Here is a 23947-nt window from a genome sequence, read left to right as displayed (position 1 = left end):
ATCTCAATTCAATTTAATAAGTGCTGGTTCAACCACTGTGTGTCACGTACTGTATGCTAGGTGCTAGGGATACAGAGGTGAGTGAAAGTCAAGGCTCCTGTTTTGATGGTACATACAGTCTAGCAGGGAACACAGACATTAAATCCATAACTGCACTTGGGATTTTTTAAATGTTTATTTATTTTTGAGAGAGAGAGAGCATGAGCAGGGGAGGGGCAGAGAGAGAGGGAGACACAGAATCCGAAGCAGGCTCCAGGTTCTGAGCTGCCAGCACAGAGCCCGACGCGGGGCTCGAACTCACAAACTGTGGGATCATGACCTGAGCCGAAGTCGGACGCTTAACTGACTGAGCCACCCAGGCGCCCCCGCACTTAGAATTTTTGACCGTGTTGTGGAGTCAGGGCACCTACTTCTTAGTCCTGACTCTGCAATCAATTCAATAGGAAACGCTGAGCACATCACTTTATTATTTGTGGCTTTACTCACTGGCCCAGAGGGTCGGACTAGATTGGTGCTCTGCAAAGTATGTCCTGTGTCACACAGATGATAAAGGTGCTTCACGAAAAATTAAAGGAAGATAACCAAAAAAAGACAGGAAATGGTTCATCCTAAATACCCCCTTAGAAGTTTGAAGCACCACCTTTACCATGAGCATGTTAGTTTTAAGAATCCCGAGAGCAAGGCAATCTGTTTAACTTGGTTATTTACAGTTCCTTAAAAGTATTCAAGCACAGTTAAACCAGCTAATATTCCATGGAACACACCTTGAAAAACGCCGGAATGTATCTTCCTCGTACTTCAATGGCACAGGGCTTTTCAGCTGCAAACCAGCTGAAGGGTAGCGGAGGAACAGCCCAGGCCACCACTGCATCTCTGACTGGCCTGCGAACATCTGAAACACTATCCTTAGAGAGCCTCTCATTAAATTCTCAGGCACAGTGTACCTAAAGGGGACAACCTTTTAAGCCATTTTCAGCTTATCTGTGGTTTGAAGCAGGAGAAATTCACTGACAGAAGGATGAGGGGGGCGGAGGAAGGAAGACTGGAGTGACAGAGACAAATGACTGCCTCACCATTTTGCCTCGAGTCGATCAGAAAGGATGCTTCAAAATAGCTCAGCATCACAGAGTGAGCAATCACATTAGTGCCCCAGTTTCTGCAGCAAAGTATAAAATTTAACAGGGCTGCCCTTCCCCCAGCAAACAAAGGAAAGGCTGCCGGCTGATAGCACACGTTCACGGATGCACTGGATATGCCACTCCTCGGTGGAGACAGGGATCTTCTTGTCTTTTCAGCTCAATTTCTAGGTGTCACGATGGTTGAGTGCCAGCGCATGGTAAGACTTGTGATCATTTTCCTTGGACCCCAGAGAAACCTGCTTATTTCTTGAGCAGGCACATCTTTTTTCTAGAGCCCAACTGTAGCAGCTAGCTAGACCAGACAAGAAAGAACTGGCAATAGCAAATAAAAACAACAATGATAAGAACAGCCAATGGAACTATCACTGATTCTTTTCTATCTGCTGGGCATCGTGCTAAAAATGTCATACACGTGTGCACATGTGCTGTATCTTATTTAATGCACGCAATTCCCTGACATCAAGAAACCTACCCAGGGTCCCACATGTTGAAAATGGCAGAACCAGAATTTAGAGTCGGTTTCTCTGATTTCAAAGGCAGTGCATCCAACAACTGTATCCTGCCACTTCAGTCAGGGTGCAAGCCGGGAAAGTTCCCAGGAAGTTAGGTACGTGGTAGGCTTTACAGGGATAACAATAGGAAAGTTACCCAAGGCTGTACAGCAAGACTGACTTCTGAGCAAAAGTCATCCTGCTCTCAGAGCTCAGATTTCCCAGCTGTTGTTCAAACAATTTAACAAAGCCCCTTCCACAGACATTTATACATGTAAACCTCAGTAATTTCAAAATGGCAGCATTTTCTAATATACATGCTTGGAATTAATAAATTCCTGAAGGAATACCAAGGGCACTTTACCCAACCAAGTCTCTCTTCAGAATTTCAGAAATATCCACTTACACAAAAACAATGTATTTTAAGCTTTCACGCAGAATGCTAATCTGCAAGTCGCCCAATTAGATACTTCGAAGTAAGCACCTACCCAGCCCAACGTTTTAGAACTATTTTGTTACTCGATGACATTTTAAGTAAAAATTTTTTTCTTTAAAAAGGACCTCATTTTTTTAGTAGTTTTTCTCTAATCCATGTTAACGAAGTGGTATTAAAACGATAAGGTGAAGAAGTATTCATGTGAAAACTCTAGGCATATCAAATTGCAGAATAACAAGTACATTAATCTGTTATTTGTAATTCTTTATATTTTATTCAAAATAGTTTTATTTGTGGGCTCCTTTTATCCCGTGAGTAGTAGATACTACAAGTTCCATTTCACAGGTGAGAAAATATGAAAGGTACTTCTCAAAGATACACGGTGATTCAAAAATTGACTCTGGGTTTCCTGATTCGTGATTAATATCCTACCCATTTTCATAAATTGGAACTAGAGTCATGAAATTCATTCATTCATTAAATGCTTAAGTATCTTCTATACAACAGAAATTTCTAAGCTCCGAGGTACACAGTGGAGAAAAAGAACCCCTAGTCTCATGAAGCTCGGCATCTAGACCACTGTTGTCCATATCGTAGTGTGTAACCTAGTAATGGGTCCTGAAATTTATGTAGTATGTTTTGCCAGCAGTTTTCGAAGAAAATAGAATAAAATGTATTAGAGTACATTATATGTGATAAGGGTAAGTAGTATTTCATGGCGTTTGCTCCAGTGGTTACACGTCTACAAGGTCCAAGTAGGAGTTTTTTTACTGTGAATTGCAATCAAAGAAGTTTGAAAGACACTGGTCTATGGGATCTAGTTTATGCATGAACACGTTGCTAACCCACACTCTGGTGAACATGTAAGCAACTGGTTTAATTTCTTCATGCCTGTTTCCTCCATTATATATTCAGCTCAGTTTATATCCATTTCCTTCCTAAATATTGGGAAGTACACTGTTTTATAACTCAAGAAAAATCCTCAAATTGTTCTGAGTTCATTAGGTAAAGCATATGTTTTACTTAGTTGCTACATAATTTATGTTCTGGTGAGTATTATATAGGCATTTTACCGTATTGAGTTATTGTTACCAGTATTGCCGCTGGTTTTCTAATTTACTCTTTCCAGGTATAAAAACAACAACCCCATGTTAAGAATAAGTTAATATACCAACAGGGTTACTCACCGCAACACCCACACACATCTAATTATCTATTCCCGCCTAACAAGCTTCCACAAAATTTTGTGGCTTCAAAACAATAACCCCCTATAAAAAATAAATAAAAAAATAAAAATCAAAAATTAAAAAAAAAAAAAAAAACTTTTATATCTCTCATGATTTTGCGGGTTAGGAATCCAGGCAGGGCTTGGCCGAGCAGTTCATCTGCTCTATGAGGCCTGGACTGGGTCCTTCTGGGGTTTCAGCTGAGACTGACCTGATCTGGAAGCCCATGGTAGCTTCACTCTCCAGCTTGGCAACTTGGCAGAATGCCTTTCCACGTGGAATCCTAGAGAGGAGGACAAAGCCTGTCCAGATTCAAGGAAGGGACACACACCCCACCTATGAAATAGTTTGTGGCCATTTTCCTTGGGCTACATTCTCCAAATCCTTAAGCCAGTACTGCAGTTTCATTAAGGATCACAGATTTGACACAGGTAATCCCGAGCAGTGCCAAGAAGTTCCCCAGACTGGAAGGTGCGGCCAAATTAATTCCCAGTTAATTCTCAGGCAAGAGTGGCAGAAATATCACATCATTTAGGAGCCTGGGTGACCTACCTGATGGCAGCTAAGGTGGCTGATAGCAGAACAAGTAACAGTACTGGATGTTAAAAGCTGAGCAGTGCTGCAAAAAGACATAGAGGCATGACCAAACTTAGAAGCAAGCACAGAGGAAAAAACATGGTTAGGGACATCTTGGAAAACTCACCATTTGTGAAACGTTTACATACTGCTAGGTTTAAAGGGGACAATTTTAGTTGTAACTGATTAACTATACACAGTGGGAGTCAAAATAATAAAAATAAAAGAAACATTAGGGGCACCTGGGTGGCTCAGTCGGTTAAGCGTCCGACTTCAGCTCAGGTCATGATCTCTCTGTTCATGAGTTCGAGCCCTGTGTTGGGGTCTGTGCTGACAGCTCAGAGTTTGAAGCCTGCTTCAGATTTGGTGTGTCCCTCTCTTTCTGCCCCTCCCCTGCTTGCCCTCTGTTTCTCTTTCTGTCTCTCAAAAATAAACAGTTAAGGGGCGCCTGGGTGGCGCAGTCGGTTAGGCGTCCGACTTCAGCCAGGTCACGATCTCACGGTCCGTGAGTTCGAGCCCTGCGTCAGGCTCTGGGCTGATGGCTCAGAGCCTGGAGCCTGTTTCTGATTGTGTGTCTCCCTCTCTCTCTGCCCCTCCCCCGTTCATGCTCTGTCTCTCTCTGTCCCAAAAATAAATAAAACGTTGAGAAAAAAAAAATTAAAAAAAAAAAATAAAATAAACAGTTAAAAAAAAATCAATAAAGGAAACACTAACTTTTCTCCATTCAGTACACCCAGAGACCAATGGCTCCCAATATTTGTGTACCAAGAAAAGCCCAAAAACCGAACAAACAAAAAAAACCCAACAACAAAAAAAACCTCATTGAAATGAAGTTCCCAGGCCCCACCCATAGATATTCTGGGCCATATGATCCGGGTCGAAAGAAATCTGGTTCGTAACAGATACTCCAGCTGGTTCAATCAAAGTGGTCCAAGGAAAACATTTTGAGAACCTTGGACTCCACCACGCTGTGTGCTTCACTTACCAGTGTCAGTGCAGAGCAAGGAGAGTCTCTGAGATGACCCTCACCGAGGAAGCTGGCACTGGATTCAGAGAGGGAGAGGTGTTCTGAGCTCCCATCCTTTGCCTCATGATGCCAACAACCACATTCCCAGGCAGCTACTATTTCCTCAGCTCTCTCTCTGGAACCCTCCAGAGAAGGCATTTCTGGCACAGAAGTACCTGTCCCCTTAGAAGACATTTACTGAAACTGGGAACACTCCTTCCAATAGCGGTTAACTCAGCCACCCTAAAATCCTAAACTCATACTTGTACTGCTGCTCCTACACCCACACACGTAAGCAAACACTCTTTGTATTTGGGTGAGAAGGAAGAGAAGAGACCGTTCTCTATTTTGTTCAGCTTTAGAAGCAAAAGGGCTTCCCAGAGCTGGTTCCTGAAGACAGGCAATCAAGAACTATGCTGCAAGTGGAAGTGGAACTGCAGAATTTTGAAGGACACAAGCTGGATGTACACATGAGGTTAAGCAGCATAAATCCCCAGGGGACCCATGCAGGTCAGAATGTTGTCGACACTAACTTGAGTTTGTATCAGCACAGAGTGGGGAGAGGGAGGTGAGAAATGGAGTGTGCCCAACAGTCTTCAGAGCTATTATGTATCCAGACTTGGTCCTATGGGGATATGTGTTTCTCTTGCTCATGGTGATCATTCAGATGTATGTATGCCATTATCATTAAGAACAGTCAAGAGGCTTCTGCTAACTAATGATGCTCAGATTTGGGTCCCAGAGGAGCCACAGGCATATGGAGATTGATTTCTTCTGCCAAAACCTTATTCACAAAGTCCCTTGTCTAGGTGCTCAAGTGTGAACTGCTTCATTAATAGAACTATTCTTTATTACAAAGCATTTTCACATTATAAGAAGTAGTATAAAAAGATCAAGTGCACAGTCTTTCAGAGTCACAGTATAATTTTCCAGAGGGCTACAGCAACAGAAAGCCAGCACATGAAGACCCAGACTTTGCACTTAACAGGGGCCAAGTCTTTGAAGATTACCAAGTTAAGAGGGGGCAAGCCATGGCTCAAGTCTGAATGTGACTTTATAAAAGAAAAAAATAAAAAAGGGCACATAATGCCCAAGTTTCTTCTCAATCGTTCAAGTCCAGAAAATCAGCACAATATGCCTGCACTTTACAGTTGAGGGAGTCCCACGACGACACTAGGTACTAGACCGGCCAGGCAAATTAGCAACTTATAAGACAACACACACTGAATTGATGGTCTTCTTGGAAGGATATTATAAACATAAATCCTGACTGGCCAATACTGGAGGAGCCTAGAGTATTCAGCAAGCTAAGCCATCTGCTTCCAGGCACAATATACCTAGTGCAAACATATCAGACAGATGTCGATCCGTTTTCCGTTGGGAGAGGAAAGTCACAGGATGCCTGAGAACCTCATTCCATTCTCTTTCATGCCTTTCTCCTGGAGGGTGGGAAAAGAAAGAGGCCCTAGCTCTCAGGGGTAACCCTACATGGAGTAGGAAACTGATGCTTCTCCCCCTTCCCCTTTCCACACGTTTCCAGTTTGTCTCACGACTGCCATTCTATAACCCTTAAATCATTTGCTCTTTACCTCTAACATTTCACTAGGTTTTCCCCAAGCAAACATAGCATGCCTTCTTTAAACAGTGGCTGAAGGAACTTGAGATAGAAGGGATGATGAGGATCATTTATTCTAATAACCACAGTTCCTAGAGAAGAAAGCCGGGGCCTCCCTGTGAGACACTTTCAGGAATTTGGTAAGTGGAGCCACAGATAAAACTCTCAAAAGTGGCTAAGTGGCTTTTGTGGCGTCTCTGGATTTTCTGCCTCAGCTCGGTTACAAATGCATCTCAGAGATTATTCTGATAGCAAGAATCTTAGCATCTTCAAGTTCAGTGATTTCTTTTTTAAATTAGAAGCCTTCAGTGCCACACATGACAGCATCTTGTTCTACCAGCAATGGGTGCAAACTTATGTTCATCTCAAAAGCCCACCCAGGGAGTTCAACGGCATAAAATGTGTCCCTTTGAGACCCCGGCGACCCCCACACCCTGGCAGCACACAGAGAAGGTATGGTATTCCGGAGGGGCTACCCACATAGCTTCCCAGAAAAAGAGCTTTAGTGAAGACAAAACAATACTGTTTAACGGTGGCTGGCTAAATGTTTATGTCACAGATCAAATTTCTCTCATTTAAATAGTTGTTTAAGCAGAAGCATCACTTTCTTGAATTAAATTACACTGTATAGTTCCCTTCTGTCCTGTACAATTGAAAACAAGGTAAACTCAGTATCTCAAAGAGAGTCCCTAAACCAGAGAGTTCAATACTGTATGAGAGATACCAATAGCAATATGCATTTCCATGTAACCCCAAAATTATCAGTGCCTCTAGGAACACGGTACAATGCTCCTAACTATGTAGGTAAGTTAACTAAAAAAGGAAATATGTTTATAATCAAATACTGCCCATACTTTGACTTTAGATGAACAATTCCTTAAAGCAAGCAATGAGTCTAACATCAATTTATTCTATACTATTTCTCCTTCAAGTTCCTTTTCATTTTAAGTAAAAGTCTCTGTAGAACATCCATATATGGAGATATCTGTGTCCATATAGCAGGAAAATGCCTACTTATGTGGAAATATTTTTTTTAAATATCTATCTTACCTAGAGGAAATTTCAGACACTTTGGGAGAGAGAACCCTTAGTAAGTAACTGTAATCAATTTGATGGATAATTTACTCAGTCATTCAAGAAACTTTTGGGCTCAGGCTCAGCTCTAGGCAAAGGGGATGGGGTAATGAACGAAACAGAAAAACCAGTAATATATAATATATCAGAAGTTGATAAGTGATGTGAAGAAAGTAATGTTGGGCACAGACAAATAAGGCAAAGTGGGAGCAGAAGGTTACTATTTTTTATTCAGTGGCCAAAGAAAGCCTCTGTGCTAAGGTACCATTTGACCAGAAACATGAAGGAAAGGAAAATAGGGAACATTGTCTGTATCTGGGGAAAAGACATTCCAAGAAAAGGGAAGAGCAAATACAAAAGTCCACAGCTGGAAGAATATCAGGGAGGTGACTAAGGATGACAGTAAGAGAAGATGAGTACAGAGAGGGGCAGGTCATGTAGGACCTTGGAAATCACTGTAAGGACTTTTACTTTTTTACTGTAAAGAACTGGGAAAAACACTCAAAGGGTGTGGAGTGACGTAACTTTAAAAGCATCCTTTTCATCATCTTGGCTGTGTGGGCAGAATATAAGAGAGGGAGGAGGCAGAGACATAATTCCAGAAGCTACTGCATAGTCCAGATGTTGGTGGTTTAAAATCAGGGTGGTAGTGATGGAAAGCAATCAAGTGTTCAGATGTTGTATATAATTTGAAGGTGAAGCTGACAAGATGAGCTGCACTAGAGAGGAGGACTAATGCCTGACATTATTTTATTAGAGTTTAACACTTGTGGCCTGACTTTGATCCCTAGACACAGAAGCACATATAGCTTTTCTTAGTTGTTTGAGCCTCAGGGTGAATGAGTTTCTGATCCTCGCCTGAAAACACATTTGGATAAGAAAGAGGAAAAACTAGAGATGTTGGGAAACTAAGAGGGGACAAAAGGAATGCAAAATAGAAAAACACACAAATTAAGTCCTTCCATTTTCGAATTATTTTATCGTACATCCACTTTCATACATCTTGAGGGATGGAGGAGAGAGTAACCGAACACGATTGGGAAGAAAGAATGGCAGCATATCGTGGCAATAATGGACTGGGGTGTTTAGTTGAAGACCAAGTGGAATTTCTATCAATAAGTTAATTGAGTTGTATTCTGGGTAATAAAATAGTACGTGCCATATTTTCTTTTTCCATGAATATTGTCTCGCAAGAAATAAATCACTGAATGAAGAAGGCTTTGCATTCTTAAGTTCTAACTCCACATTTGGAAATCACATCTTGGGTCTGTAGATTTTCATCCCGCATCATAATGAATGTGATTTCCTCTTAAATCTACTGTTAATGATTTAAGACCTTTATCCCGAGAATCTAGCCTCGTTTCTTAATAACTGATTCTGTGTCTTCCACCGTGAACTCTGACAAAGCAAGGCTACCGAAGCAGCGGCTTGTAGTGTCATCATCTTCCCAGACAACTTGTATGAATCAGCAGAAGAACATCTGGAAAGGGACCTAAGGGCCCTAGCACAAGTAAAATTAAGGTGATGAGTAAGAAAACAGGCTCAATAACAAAGTAGGAGGAAAAAGCAACAAACAGCTGGTAGAAACTGAATTCAATGACCATAGCATTAAAATATCTAAACAAGCAGACATGCTGGAAAAAATTTGGGGGGGTTACCAGGAGCAAGGAAATGGAACAGATGGAAACAAAGTGGAATGTCTGTTCTGTTTAAATGTTTGTTTTACTTTTTTCCCCACATCTGATCTATTACACAGTTAGAGTAACACACTGATTCTCAGGAACCAAGTCTCAACCACTAAATTGACTAACAGACTTGGCATCCATACGAATCTATTAAAGAAATATGTTTAGCATTGATTGAGGGCCCAGGTACCTGAAAAAAACGGGGTCATTTTTTCCAAAGCCCAGCCAGCCTGTGCATTACTGGTGGAAGAGAAATGGATTTCACAGTGCAAGACAAAGCTGCCACTTGGCTGCATTGATTGCCGATGCCTCACGGAGTTTGTGAAGTAAAATATGCCTTTTGATGGGTGTGAATGGCCCTTTGGTGATCAATGGTGGAACGTACCAGGTTCTTTTCCACTGTGTTCACTGTTTGAGTTGAGTAGCACCACCTTAGCCTGGGGTAACTAGCAGCTGCTCCTCACCCCCTCCTCCCAGGAAAGCCAGAAATAAGCCTGCATGCCTCTTATTTCTGAAGGAAAGTCTGATTACAGGACTCTGCTTAGCCGCACTTAAGAAAATGGGCTAAACTTACACCATTAAAACCCTCAGGAGAATTTCATTAGAGTAATAGCAAGAGCTCATCACAAACACACACATGAAAATGACAGTACTTTGCTCTGGCACAGAGTTTACTACCTTGGAGAATAACAGATGGGCTAAGACGGGAGGCATATGTAAAATATTTATGACAGGCAAAGTAATTGAGAGAGTAAACTCATAAAACAGTAATTTCCTCTACTATATTCAGCAGCACGTACAAAAATGAGAATATTTTTTACATAATAAAATAAAATGCACAGGCAAAAGCTACAGATGGAACAGTAAAGGAGATGCAGAAAAACACAAGTTACAGTTCCCTTTAATCCACTTGAAAGCGGTTAGGGACAAAATAACTGCAGAAAGAGTCTTGGGGAGTCTTTGCTGTTGTGATTCCTGGTAAGAAAACCCTGAATTTGTATTAGCTTCCTTTCAAAGAGTTTAGATGAGTTCTAACATAGGGTGTTCCCTTCAATGTCCCTGTGAAGCGGGTAGATGAATCAAAGTTATTCTGCAAATTTTCATAATGATTATCTCCAGGCAGGGTGGGGGTGGGGTGGGTAGGGGAACATCATTTGAAGCTATAACTTAGGATTTTCCATGCAGTTACCTTTGTAGCCCCTGTACTTATTACCTACCTAGTCAAGATACACTCAATTTTTTTAGAAGTTAGGATGCATTGAGCAAGAAAATCTGAAGATCACACTTGAGAACAGCATTACGGCAAACTCCAAAAGTATGGGGAGTATAACCGGAGGTTTCTGATACGATCTTTAAAAGTGCAGGCAGAAAGGGTATCAGAGTGATCCAAGATAGACACAGAGCATGAACATACCAGCCTCTGGTTCTCCTAGACTTACCCCTATGACATATTCCTCTTCAAGCTCTGGAAATGAAAAATCTGCACAGAAATAATAAAACCTGAGCCTGGAAAAGATAAAGAGATTAGTGAAAATGTCAAAGGCACCAGGCTGGCCCTGGGGTGTTCACAGCCTGAGCTCCTTCTCTTCGCAGGGGTGGTTGATGGTCATTGTCACCATGTGGCTTGAGAAGAAAAAAGGCCTACCTGACCCCAGACAGGGCTACCCATATGCCTCCTATTTGCTGGTCATTTCTTCAGGTGAAAAGATTATATCCTTCTTGAAACTTCCATTGGTTCCCCTGTTCTTTGAAATGCAACAAATTTATATAGCCATTCAGAAAATGTTTATAGAGGTTCTAAGAGGGTGTATTCCATGACCACCAACTGGGATAAAATAATGAAAAAGACAGAGCCCCTGGATACTTCCTGGTCAAGATTATTATAAGACATAAGATGTAACAAACAAACAAAAAAAAGGCAAGAAAAATGTTGGTTTTAAAATTAGGTGATGTGACAGAGAATAACTGGTTGGCTATGTGAATTACGTGGCCTGATGACAGCCTTTTACAGGAAGTGATATTTCAGATATAAATGATAAAAAGAAGCAAGACATGTGATGAAGAGAGGGAAGAACATTCCTGGCAGAGGCAGCAGCTATGGCAATGGCCTGACGTTGCCGTGATGTGCGTGTTTGAGGACAACAAGCGAAAAATGGGGACAAAACCATGGAATGAGATGAATGCAGAAAGATAGGCATGGTCTGAATCACCCTGGGACATACACACCAGAGCAAGGAAAGCACAGAAGGAAGCCACTGGAGGAGTAGAGGGAGGTGACTAACATTTAAAAATACTCTCACTGCTGTACAGAGAATGTGTGGCAGGGGAGCAAGAGGGGAAACAGAGATACCAGTGGCCCCACTGTTGGAGTAGCCAAAAGCCAGATAATGGCGCCTTGGCCCAAAGTGGTGGATGCAGAGATGAGTAGGCAGACGGGGAAGATTGAGTTGATTCGGCAGGATGATCGAGTTGACATGGGAGGTGGGACAAAGAAGGAAGGAATCAAGAGTTACTCTGTGGCTGGTTGGTTTTGAGATGTCTATTAAACATCCACATGGGGATGTCAACTTGATATATGGAAAGAGAGAGACTGCAGAAAGAGCACAGAATGTCTGCTAGGTTTCCAGTGAACTGTGATTGAACTGCACCTCACCTTGTTCTTTCTCTTGCCTTACCTAGCTTTGATGAAGCTAGGGTTAGATAAAGTATGAAGAAACTTTACAAGGAATGAAGTAAAACCCTCACACTTGAGATTATCACTATCACTTTCCATCCAGTGTTTATTTGGCATGCACTGTGTTAAAATGTCTTCATTGTGGAAGTTTCAGGAAATGTCAATTATGCCATGTTTTCTCCCAAAGTTATACCTTTCAGTGGGATCATATTGTAAAGAAAATTGAAGCCGATCCTAAAAATGATAAAAGGAAAAATATGTCCAAGAGTTAGCCTGTCACGGACTCTGCTATAACCTGACAGTCACACAGACTGGTCCTTATGGCTTTTCTCACATACCTAGCCAAGTAATCAGTGCAAAATTGAGAAGTTCAAGTTTCCCTAGTTGTGAGGCTGCTGGAAAGACTTCAGTGCCCTAAACATGGTGATTGAGCACATAATCTCAAATTTCATAATTAGTTTCTCCTTTGTATTTAAAAAAATCCTATGGGGGGGCGCCTGGGTGGCGCAGTCAGTTAGGCGTCCGACTTCAGCCAGGTCATGATCTCGCGGTCCGTGAGTTCGAGCCCCGCGTTGGGCTCTGGGCTGATGGCTCAGAGCCTGGAGCCTGTTTCCGATTCTGTGTCTCCCTCTCTCTCTGCCCCTCCCCCGTTCATGCTCTGTCTCTCTCTGTCCCAAAAAATAAATAAACATTGAAAAAAAAAATCCTATGGGAAAAAAAAATGCCCTTTTAGGGGGCAAGAATATTTCCACTGTCAAGCATGAACACTTTAGCAGGGAATTAGCTCATATGATTATTAACCAAGAGGTATGCATTTAAAGAAGAGGCCAGCTGACCGATTGGTTTGACCTGAGCTGTGGTCAGGTAGCCAAGAGGATCAGTTCATTCTGGTCAAAGCATAGCATCATGGACAGGCTAAGGGATGTCACATAAACAGCTCTAAAGATTCTCTTGGCTACATAGTTGCACATCCTGTGGAGAATGGGGCTCCTTGCTTTTTTGTCCTCATTTGGTAAAAAGACAAAGCTGTATCTAGATTTCTCATAAAAACAAAACCTTCTAAGCGACAAGAGATATGAAGTGTACCTAGGAAAACTAAATGCCGTAAAAAGAATGTATATGTGTACTCATATTGTGCTCACACCCTGACACTATTGTCATTAATGTCATTGACAAGAACATCATCCCTTTGAAATTCCTTTCTGAGAATTGTTAAGAATCTGAGTTCTTAGCACCCCAGCCCTTGCTAGAGTGTTTCCGCAGAGTTTCTCTACGTGAACAATGAAAGCGCATCAAACCACTCACTACGGCAGTCGAGCTCACAGGTCACTCGTGAGACTACGTGTGAGTCACCCCTGCCCAGAGAGAACAAAAGTAACGAAGGTACTAAAAACCGTAATGAATTTAACAAATGGCAGTGAGCTTTGAATTTTGCACATTGAATTTTAACCAGTTTATAGCTTACCAAAGCTCATTTTAAATCCACAAGAGACTCCTTTCAACAATGATGGTGCTTATCAACTCTCCAAGAGGTAGGTCATTAGCGGAGGAATGTGCCAGGATACAAACTCATTTTGAGCAGAACCTAGTTAGAACGTGGGACTACCACAGCATTAAGTCGCTTAGCTTTGTCCAAAGCCAAATTAAAATGGGTTTTCAACTTAATTTTAACTGGTGTCTGAGATCATCCATTCCATTACCTACATGGCTCGCTTGACTGACACTGCATTTTCTGGCCTGTTTTGTTTTGCAGCCTCTGCAAGCACGTACGTCCCCACGGTGTGCAATGGGCGAGAAGTTCTCGACGCCACCACCTCATCTCTGTGATTGTGAATTGCAGTTCAGTTTTCGTGTTTTTAGACTGTTAGACACAAGTGCTCGCGTGCAGCTCCAGAATATGGAAACAGAGCAAAAGAACCCTAGTACCTTTTTTTTAGAAACAGTACAATAAATTATTTTTGAGGACTGTACAGTATATAGTGATGTGCTAGAACTTTTTAGGCTGATTTTAGTGCCCCTATTATTAACGATTCCCCCAAATGTGGAAATAACTATTGTTTACAGAGCTGAGCATTGGTGACAGGGTCTGACAGGGTCAGTCTAAAAAATATGGTGGCAATATTAGGTAACTTTTTTTCCTATGAAGTTTTTTGTAGGTCCTTGTTGTAACTAATTTAGGATGAGTTTCTATGTTGTATATTAAAGTTACATTATGTGTAACAGATTGTTTTTCTCAGCACAAAATAAAAAGCATCTGTATTAATGTAAAAATATTGAGAATAAAACCTTCAAGGTTTTCCAGCATGGTGGATAACGGCTTATTCTTTTTTAATCGCTCCAAGTAATCTGAATATATTGACTTCAGATTACCTCTGCTTTTAATGTTGGAAATACTTGACTAAGTGTGCTTCTCTTTCCATCTACATACACTTTGAACACAAGCTGTCACCCTGGTAGAGAGTTGTGAGCAAAACTGGACTTCTTCATAGGTCACAAAGATCAGATTTTGAGTGACGATACCATAACCATCAGGTTGTTTCAGGGGCCAGATGACAATATCTGTACTGGTTTCTTTAAGCCACATCTGTACAGCAGCCCAGAATTTGCCCAAATAGCCGTCAGATACAGTAAGGAGAGGATTCCTACATTCTGAATGCAGACACTGTGGCCTGCCAGGGAAGGCAGGATGGCTCTCATTTTCAAAAGCACAAAGATGGGAAACTATTCTAATGTAACTATTCTAAACCAACCAGGAAGTTATTAGGAAGGAGGCTGGGATAGCATCCTGTCATGCCAATGGAAAACCATTCTCACCACAGATAGCGAATGGGGCAGTAAAATGCAGGAGCTGGTATTGGCCGGCGTGTTTCCAAAGTCCCAGTAACGATGCTCAGGCACACAGGCTTTTCACTCAACTTGAATATTTTGCTAAGCTAAATACAGGAGTGAACAGGGAAAGCAAGGATAAGGTAAAACTGGCTTATTCTTACTCACACTTTCCCATTTTTCCTTGTAAACCCTTCAGTCACAAATCGTTTATCCACGTAGGAAAATTCACGAAGACCTCATCTTCCTGCCAAGGCCTGTGCCAGACACCGTGAAGACGGAACCTATTTGTTTCCTGGGCTGATTTAACAACTTACCACAAACAGGATCACTTAAAGCCACAGATCGTTATTCTCTCACAGTTCTGGAGGCCAGAAGTCCAGAATTACAGTGTTGGCTGCACCCCACCTGAGGTTCTGGGGAAGAATCCAGTCCGTGCTTCTTGTAGCTTCTAGTGGTTGCCAGCTTCCTTGGCTTGTGACCACATTACTCCAATCTCTGGCTGCATCTTCACATCACAGTCTGTGGTGTCTGTCTGCCCCTCTGTGTGTCTCTCAGAAGAATACTTAAATACTCGTCATTGTCCAGGACAAACTCATCTCAATAACCTTCAGTTAACTACATCTGCAAAGGCCCTCTTTCCAAATAAACAGTCCCAGGTTCCAGGGGTGGAGATGTAGACACGCCTTGCGGGGGACCACTCTTAGCCCATGATGGAGAAATGATGTGACGCAGTTCCTACCTTTAAGGAGTTTAAAGACAGGAAACAATTCTATTTTTTTTTTACTTTTTTCTGAGACAAAGAACACACGTGTTTGAGTGGAGGAGGAGCAGAGAGAGGGGGAGAGAGAGACACACACACAGAGAGAAAGAGAGAGAGAGACTCCCAAGCAGGCTCCATGCTCCGTGTGGAGCTCGATGCGGGGCTCGAACTCATGAACCTCGAGATCATGACCTGAGCCGAGATCAAGAGTGGGACATTTAACCAACTGAGCCACCCAGGTGCCCCAGGACAGGAAGCAATTCTAATGAAAGAAGTATGACTGAGGACAACAGTGAGAGGAAGAGGAGACTCAAAAATAGGAAGGGCCCACCGGTTAAATAACCTGGGCCTGGTTCAGGAGGACATACCAATGCTATTTTTAAAACATCTAGAAATAGTAAGCAGGTACACACAGCCAACAGGACTGGGCTTGAAGGACTTCAAGTGAGGAGTCAGAGGTCAGAAATTTTCTATTTCCTTCTGAATGCATTTGAATTAGCAACATACTCAATCCATCCAGAAGTCACCCTGCTGCTCAAAGACAACAGTGCAAACCAGTCCCGGAATCGTCATATTCAAAGAAGACCCTGGATTTGGGGGAGTAGGTGAGGAGGATTGGGTAGTAGATTCAATGGGCACGAGATGGCACAAGAGAATCCTGCTGTGGCCAAAACTGGCAGGAGTGCTAGGTAAGCGTGCTCAGAATGGGCATCTGTTCAAGGTAAAAGCTGAGGCAAGGCCGAGGGGAGGGAGAATAAACGCAATCCACTGATGGGATGTGACAGTCTGAGGAAGGCGATATCAGATAGGTTGTTCAGAGAGAGACACAGCTGATGCCTAAAACAACAAATTGATCGTGGATCTTTTTAAACAAGACAATTAGTCCATGGGTGAATCTTGAGAACACGGTATTTGAAAGCTGGGCTTTGATCTCTGGGCCACTGTGATTTTCACACTCCTCCTGCACACTGGAAGTGCAGTCACCTACGGTTCTTGTCGTTTTCTCCTTCCTTGCCATAAGCCTTGTTTCCTATTTGAAAGTGCATCACCTAACATGTGATCCCTGGAAATATTTTTTTTAAAAAAACAATCAAGTGTATGTATGGAAAACAGCAGCTATAAAATCATTTTTACATAAGCCATTTCAAACCAATAGGTTTTGAATTTTTTTTTTCACTCCAGAAGAACATTTCATCCTTCTAGAATATAAAACTGGTGAGCCGACCCGTCTTTGCAAAAACTTCCTGAATGTGTGGAACTCAGAACGATCTATCCTACTCATTAACACGGCAGGACCTAATGATGAGGGTTTCTACTGTTGGTTTTCTGAGTGTTTACAGTTTCTGAAATGTTCTGTGTCCTCTCTAGTTTAAATATTAATAGAATCTCTTGCCCACTCATGTTCATCACGGTAATATAAAAAGGCCCCGTTTTCACACTGTGGGACAGGCTGGTTGGCAGACCACACAGCAGAAAGATTGAGAGAAAGTCTGAGAAAGGAGGTAATTCAGCGAGGGTACCTTTACAGTCTTCACCTCCACACTCCCCCTGGGCTAGCCTCAGCTTTCCTCACTTACCTACCATGATAGCTTTGGGCTCCAGAGCTCTTCAGCAAAGGACCATAAGCATGGAGAAGTCAAGCAAGGTGAGGTGCCAGGAAAATGGAATACCAGTGTGGATTATAACCACCACAGCTCTAGTAACAAAGACCCAAACTCCTGAAAAAGGCAATGATCACTTCTGTCCTGTAATAGAAAGATTAGGTTTACAATGCCCACAGATTTAACTCTTTTATTGAACCCAACCAATGGTAATCTGAAGCAGCCATGTGCGATAAAGGAAATACTTTAGAGCCCTGCTCTAAACCAAATCTACCAATATCCACAGGCTATTTTAGATACAGCTTTTCCTCCAAGACTCATTAACAAAATGAGGCAAATTCCAGCAAATTAAAAGCTTTCGTAGGATATTTTGTTCAAGGAAACTGGAGGTCTGTTTCTTGAATCATCAATCATTAAAGGGATCCTAAGTGTCTTTTGCAGCACAGTAAATCTTAAAGTAGGATTTGGTAAATGTGTGTGGACAGAGGTGTGTGCTGCGAGGACACATACAAATGGACCAGGGGACCCTGTCCACGCTAGGGCTCAAGAATCTACGCTGAAGCTACTTTTGTACGTCAAAAGCCCCTACTTGGAGATACTGTGGTTACTTTAAATGGGTCTGTATATAAGACTGAATATTATCTCCAAAACCAGTTACCTTAGCAAAAGCGTTACATCGACGCCGAGAAAAGGCTTTTAAATCAATCTTGCTGGTTGAATCTGAACCAACTCATGTGCTTTAGTTTTATCATTTGCTTATCAATAGCCACAACTGAGTTCCAAAACTACAAGAGTAACTGAGAAGAGTAACTGGCTTTGCCTTTGCGCAGGCGATTAAATCATCAAGGGAGGTTGTTGGGTTATTTTCTTTCTGAGTCTCTAAAGACTTGACAAACTCTTGAGGTGGTAAGCTCCTAAAGGGCAAAAACTCTGCATGCAGATTCTTCTGAATAATGTTGCTTATGGGTTGCTGCAATTAAAACCAGTGGTTAGCAAACCATAGCTCAGAGACCAAATCCTAGCCCGGCACCTGTTTTTGTAAGATCTGTGAGCCAAGAACGTTTCTAGGTTTTTACATAACTGAGACAAGAATCAAGAATGTGTCATGACAAGTGAAATATAAATGACACTCAAATTTCTACGTACATAAAGTTTTATTGGAATGCAGCCACACCCATTTGTTGGCATATGGTCTGTGGCTGCTTTCACGCCATAGCAGCAGAGCTGAGGAGCTGCAACAGAGACCACATGTCCTGCAAGGCTGAAAATATTTACTATCTGATTCTTTACAGCAAAATTTGCTGGTCTCTATTCCAGACAATTGCATTAGTAATATCAATTGTAATGGTAGCATCAGTATCAACTGCGATAGTGTTATCAATTTTCAATTATTTGTTCCCGTATCCAAGTTTTTACTTCCTTCATTTATGATCCTAAAATGAACTCATCTTAAAATGTTAAACTAAAAGAAATAAAATCCAGCAAGAATGTCATCTCTGGCCAGTTACTGTGAGGACGAAGTCCATTTTAGCACTCAACAAATGCATCAAGTATTGGGATTCTTTTTTTTTTTTTCCAGTTTACTCCCCTTGGGATCTTTCCTTTAGGACAACCTTACTTTAGGATTTGGTCTTATAAATCTGAGATAGTATTCATGGTTATGACAAACTAGATGTGAGGGTATTTTAACTCCTCTAAAGAAGATCTATTCTACCTAACTTCTGTGTAAAAAAAGATAAATGTGAGCAATACACTGACTTTAAACTTACCAGCTGCAGTCATCTTCCCACCCCAACTTCCAGGAAATTCACTTTCATGGGATGAGAGAAATGATCTGCACATTAGCTTCCCATTAGGAATGACCAGGAAGCATAGGAGGTAGTTCTATTTAGAGATGTCCAATGACAGATGCCCCAGAGGGTCTTGAAGAATCACAGTCAATCATGACCCTCCACCTACGAACCTGGAGACTCCACTTAATAAATGACTGGACCCAAGCAATTCTTCCAGAGAAGCATTTAAACCATATTTTCTCCTTGGGAAGAAAATAACCACAAAAGTCTACACAAAAATCCTATGAAACATTTTTAATCCTGCAAAGGACTTGATTACTAGCAACCAAAAAGGAGAAAAGTCAACAAGCATAAAATTCAGTCTTTTAAATCAAGTGGACATGTATCAAATTGCTCAACAGTGTTAAATGGCATGATGTAATTTATCCATAGAAGACATGGTCTCATCCAGCAGAAAACTGATTTAAATATGTTTTGACAGAGTGCTAAGAGATATTACAGGCAACCGTAGACTTAACGAAGTATTTAAGGCTTCAAAACCTGGGCCTCTTAGAAAAATAACCTACAACTTCTTCTTCTACCATTTATGAGGGGAAAGAAACAACAAATGTCTATTAAAAGTCACAGAAACATGATTAATTTGTTTATGCCTTTCAACATTCCACTGTGTTCTGCAAAGGCAAGACATAAAACTCCAGTAAATCTTATAGCTAAGATTGGACTGAATATTTTCCTCGTGATACTCTTTCTGTCACACTTCTTCAGTGCTTGGAATAAAATGACAAATCACTGGGATCCAAAGGGAAAAGGCAGCTCCTTTCCAAAGATGGGGCGAGCTGACAAAATCTATTTTATACCTAAAATTAGAAATAAAATAAATAAATTCTTCAATACCAACTACATTTTCAGAGAGTTCATTAAAATTTAAGGCATTTTTTGACATGTCAGAGATTTTAGTCCAGTGACAGGAGAAGAAAGAAGCTACCTGGGAGCAAATCCCAATTATCTCTATGGCTTGGTACATACACACGTGGAGCACAGCCTAAGATGGAGAGAGGTGACAGGTGACTCTGTGGACCCTCCTGACTCTGTGCAGCCTGTATACAGAGGAACGGGGTTCCTCTGAAAAGGGGCATCTCAAATGGATTGTCACTCTTCTGTTTAAATTTGGATCAAGTGTTTCATCAGCACGGTTTACCAGGGAAATGTGAGCAAGGCCAAAATAATTTCTTCTAATAATCTCTTATTTAAAAAAATAAGATTTGAGAAATTAAACATGGAAAAGGTTTATGCTAAGGGACGCCCTCCCTGAATTTCACAACAATAAAATAATGGCAACCTCATCTCGACTCATGAATCCCACAGCAAAGATGTACACAAAACAAACATTCATTCAACAATAACAGGATGGTCCAGTGTTTTACCCACCGAATAAGCACCATTATTTATTTTTCTCCCATTTTCCACAAAAATAAAGACATTACCTGCTGAATCAAAAATTACAAATCATACCTCATTCAAAGACTTGGGGCACACAAACACTGCCCCTGTGGCCTGCCTCTAAGGCAATCACCAGTCTTTTTAGAAATCTAGATTAAGATCTACAAAGATTACTGTTTATTGAAAACAAACCGGAGCACCTTAGATCATCAATGATCAATAAACTCCCCTCTTTCCCAGTTTTGAAACAATTAAAGTTTACACAAAATTAGTCAAATCCAATTTCTTCCAAACTTCTCTCAACAAATAACATTCAAGTCGTGCTAATACCAGAAACCCATCCATCAGAGGAAATATCACGATTACCTGGATCACTTCTGAATAAGAACAACACTTATTTCATAACTACTTATGGTAAAACCACATTTTTAGTGTGAATACAATTATATGCAATGGCCCAAAATGGAATTCCTGCCTTATTTGCTCAAAATGAAAAATTTCTATGAAAGTCATAATTCTCAATGTGTTAACAGAAATATAACCATATACCTTTGCTGATTGATAGACAACAAATATCCCACTGCCATTTTCTGTGAACCGTGAAATTATCCCAATACCGTTTCACAGTTATCTGTACTTATACACAAGCCATCCCCCTTTCTTCTTCATGACTTTGCAAGTGATTTTATAAACAAGCTTTCTCACTCATTTAAAATTATACTTCAAACATTACATAAATGGTTTTAAGCCATTTGATTTCTATGATCGGGTCAGCTTGCTTGTTTTCATGGGAAGTCTGGCTTCTCTTGGCCTTTTTTTTTTTTTTTTTTTTTTTTTTAATATTCCTTCAACACCTTCATTCAAGCCCTTCTTACCAGTTCCAACAAGGATGAAATTTCAAAGGCAAATAGAAGTGTAGAAAACTCGAACACGTGTTTACATGTTTACTCTTCCTAAAAAGTTACTTACTCAGGCTTCTGAAATCAAGAAAGACCCTACGAAAAAATGAAAAACTTACTGTCTTTCTTTGTTCATGATTTTTTAATAGAAAAGGTGTTTTAAGGTATGTCAGGAAAATAAATAATGGGAAAAAAAAAAACTCTACCTTAAGATTTTTTCAAATCTTCCCCAAAGAAAAGACATAAATGGGATCACAATGCATACGCTCAAATCTGCCCTCCAAAGCATACTTTTTATGTAGAAGTTATAAAGAATAAAAGTTACCCATTAATTATATGGCATGCATCAGCAGTGCACTGGTGGGCTTAACCTTGGTTTCCAGTTATGTCTATTTACAGATAAATCTCTTCCTGAGTGGAGCTTCATCTTCAGTTGAGACCCAAACCATTTGCTTTCCTATTTTTGGCAAGATACTTGACCATGTGATAAGGCAATCAAACATTTCAACCTCCTTCCCTTTTCAGCGGCATGGCCCTCCTCTGTGAGATCACCAATGTGCCGGATATGAGGACAGGATCTAAACTATGGTCCTCTGAAACTAGAGATCAGCTTTCTTTGTTCCTTAGTCTGAAGGCTACGGCACTGTCTTTTCATATATTTGGGGATCTTGAGGATTTCAGTTGAACAGATTCAAAATGGTCTTCTTTTTCCTATGAAGAAAAAAAAAACAAAATCAACTCATATTCCAGTAAGATTTTAGGATCTTATGGGTCCAGAAGGAAAGTTCTGGATATCATTTCAATCAATATACCTGCCAGTTGTAATTAGGATTTTACAGGAAGTGGCAGATATAAAACAAATAGCATGCCTACCCTAAAGGATGCTTTTGATGTCCAGGAGATAAGACAGACAAACCAAAATAGAAGCAAACACATTACTGCAATAGATAGAAAAAGATGTAGCTGTGTTTTTTGTGAAGAAACCACTGAGACCCTTCCCAAAGGGATATCTGACCTCTGTGCCAAAATAGATGACCCTGGCATGTGAATTTTTTACAAAAGAGAACTAACATAAACTACGTATTCTCAAGATAATATAGGATAAATGGAAGAAGAAGGACAGCAGAAATAAATGAGGACAGCACCAATAAGACATAAGATCGTTAGGATTCATTGATACGTTTTAGGAAAATCTTTTGGGCATATACTTACTAAAGATATTAAAAACAAGTCATCAGGTAATGTCAATAGTTTAACTCAAATCCATCATTGCTGGCTTGTGTTATGTATTACATTCAAACTGTAGCCTATTAAAATAAGTAATCCTTGGGGCACGTGGGTGGCTCAGCTGGTTGAGTGTTTGACTCTTGATTTCTGCTCAGGTCATGATCTCACACTTCATGAGTTTGAGCCCTGAGTTGGGCTCTGCACTGATAGTACAGAGCCTGCTTGGGATTCTCTCTCTCAAAATAAATAAACTTAAACAAATTTTTAAGTGAATCTTTAACGGGGAAAAAGAGAATTAAGAGAAGATTTCTCCCAATGTCTCATTGTTCACGTTAGAAAAAAACTTTCTGAATTCTACTGGAATGCAATGGGGTGACTATGCTTTCAAAGAGGATAGAGATGAAGGAAACTAGCATTATTTTTAAAGTAAAGGAAATAGGAGGCATACCAGTCCTAGGTGCAAACAGATGTGTGTCTGAAGTAGAGAAGTCAAATGAGACAATAAAAGTGAGTAGACACTGGGTGCCTGCCAGAAAGAATAAGGCTGCTTTTGTGCTTTCTCTCATTTGAGTGAAGTCCAAGACTTCAGACAAGCTTTAGGGCTAGAGGGAAAGGATTATAGGAAAAATGTCACCACATGAACACCAACCTATCACTTATCCCTGCCCATGCTGAGATGACATGGCCCTGGGAGGGCAGGATGCACATCTCCTCAGTGCTCTCTGCGGCCCTGAAGAAGCTTGCCTGAAGCCTCCTGTTGACAGGACTTCATTTTATTGAAATAACCACTGATGATTCAAATGTTTATTAAGCACCAATGCACTGCAAGAGCACGACTAGACTTCAGGGATACAAAATGTCTGTCCTCAAGGAGCCTACAGTGCATCATGGGAAAGAGCTTTAGGGTGTCAGCAATAAACTTAAAAGGAAATCCAAAATATTTATGGCCTTTCCTGGAGACAATTTGATTCAATATGTTCCTGAGGGGGGAAGAGGAAGAGGCCTGCTGGTGATCCTCAAGGCGTCACTTGAAATAAAACACTGAAAACACTTTATAGAATCATGTTAGCTTCATACGGCTTTAGATGTCATGTCCTCTGTGTTCCCATGGGATTTTGCTCCTATTGGTGAGATGGTGGGGTATATGCATCCAAACACATCCACGTGTGTGTGGAGTCAGCACCACTACCTGAGACTTACAGATGGCAGAATTGCAGATTATTCATTTTTTTTAATTCCCAAAACATGACTCCAGGCCTACCCCATGGTAGGCTGTCAATCAGTGGTTATAAATATGTACTGAAATGCTACATTTCAGAAGGAAAAACACTGGGCTTGAACTAGCAGATGGGGTTTTTAATTCCTACCTAACCCTCCCTTGGACAAATAAGGAAAAGTCTCTAGATATCAGTTTACTCATGCATTAAATAAAGATGCCATACACATGATTTTTTTTAAGTTCTGAGTTCAAGAATT

General features: G+C 40.9%; 2 protein-coding genes across 5 annotated transcripts in view; one reads left to right on the top strand and one right to left on the bottom strand.

Annotated features, from left to right (window-relative positions):
- The window catches only part of GRM3 (glutamate metabotropic receptor 3), a 219476-nt gene extending 205250 nt beyond the window's left edge, over window positions 1-14226 (top strand). For 2 of the 3 annotated variants that reach the window (XM_040472785.1, XM_040472787.1), the window contains one exon: window positions 13676-14226. In XM_040472785.1, the coding sequence (XP_040328719.1) occupies window positions 13676-13749 (74 nt within the window). In that variant the 3' untranslated portion in view covers window positions 13750-14226. Of the gene's footprint in view, window positions 1-710; window positions 1494-13675 lie in introns of those variants that run through there. The other variant, XM_040472786.1, reaches the window with a different exon arrangement.
- A 4960-nt stretch (window positions 14227-19186) lies between these two features.
- ELAPOR2 (endosome-lysosome associated apoptosis and autophagy regulator family member 2) overlaps window positions 19187-23947 on the bottom strand; it is a 184816-nt gene continuing 180055 nt past the window's right edge. For both annotated transcript variants that reach the window (XM_040472783.1, XM_040472784.1), the window contains exon 22: window positions 19187-21955. In XM_040472783.1, coding sequence (XP_040328717.1) covers window positions 21896-21955 — 60 coding nt within the window. In that variant the 3' untranslated portion in view covers window positions 19187-21895. The remainder of the gene's footprint in view (window positions 21956-23947) is intronic.

This window comes from Herpailurus yagouaroundi, unplaced genomic scaffold, assembly GCF_014898765.1.
Source record: "Herpailurus yagouaroundi ecotype Mexico unplaced genomic scaffold, PumYag 100, whole genome shotgun sequence".
Classification (NCBI taxonomy): domain Eukaryota; kingdom Metazoa; phylum Chordata; class Mammalia; order Carnivora; family Felidae; genus Herpailurus; species Herpailurus yagouaroundi.
Note: the sequence above shows the minus strand (reverse complement) of the source record. Positions and strands in the feature narration are given on the sequence as shown.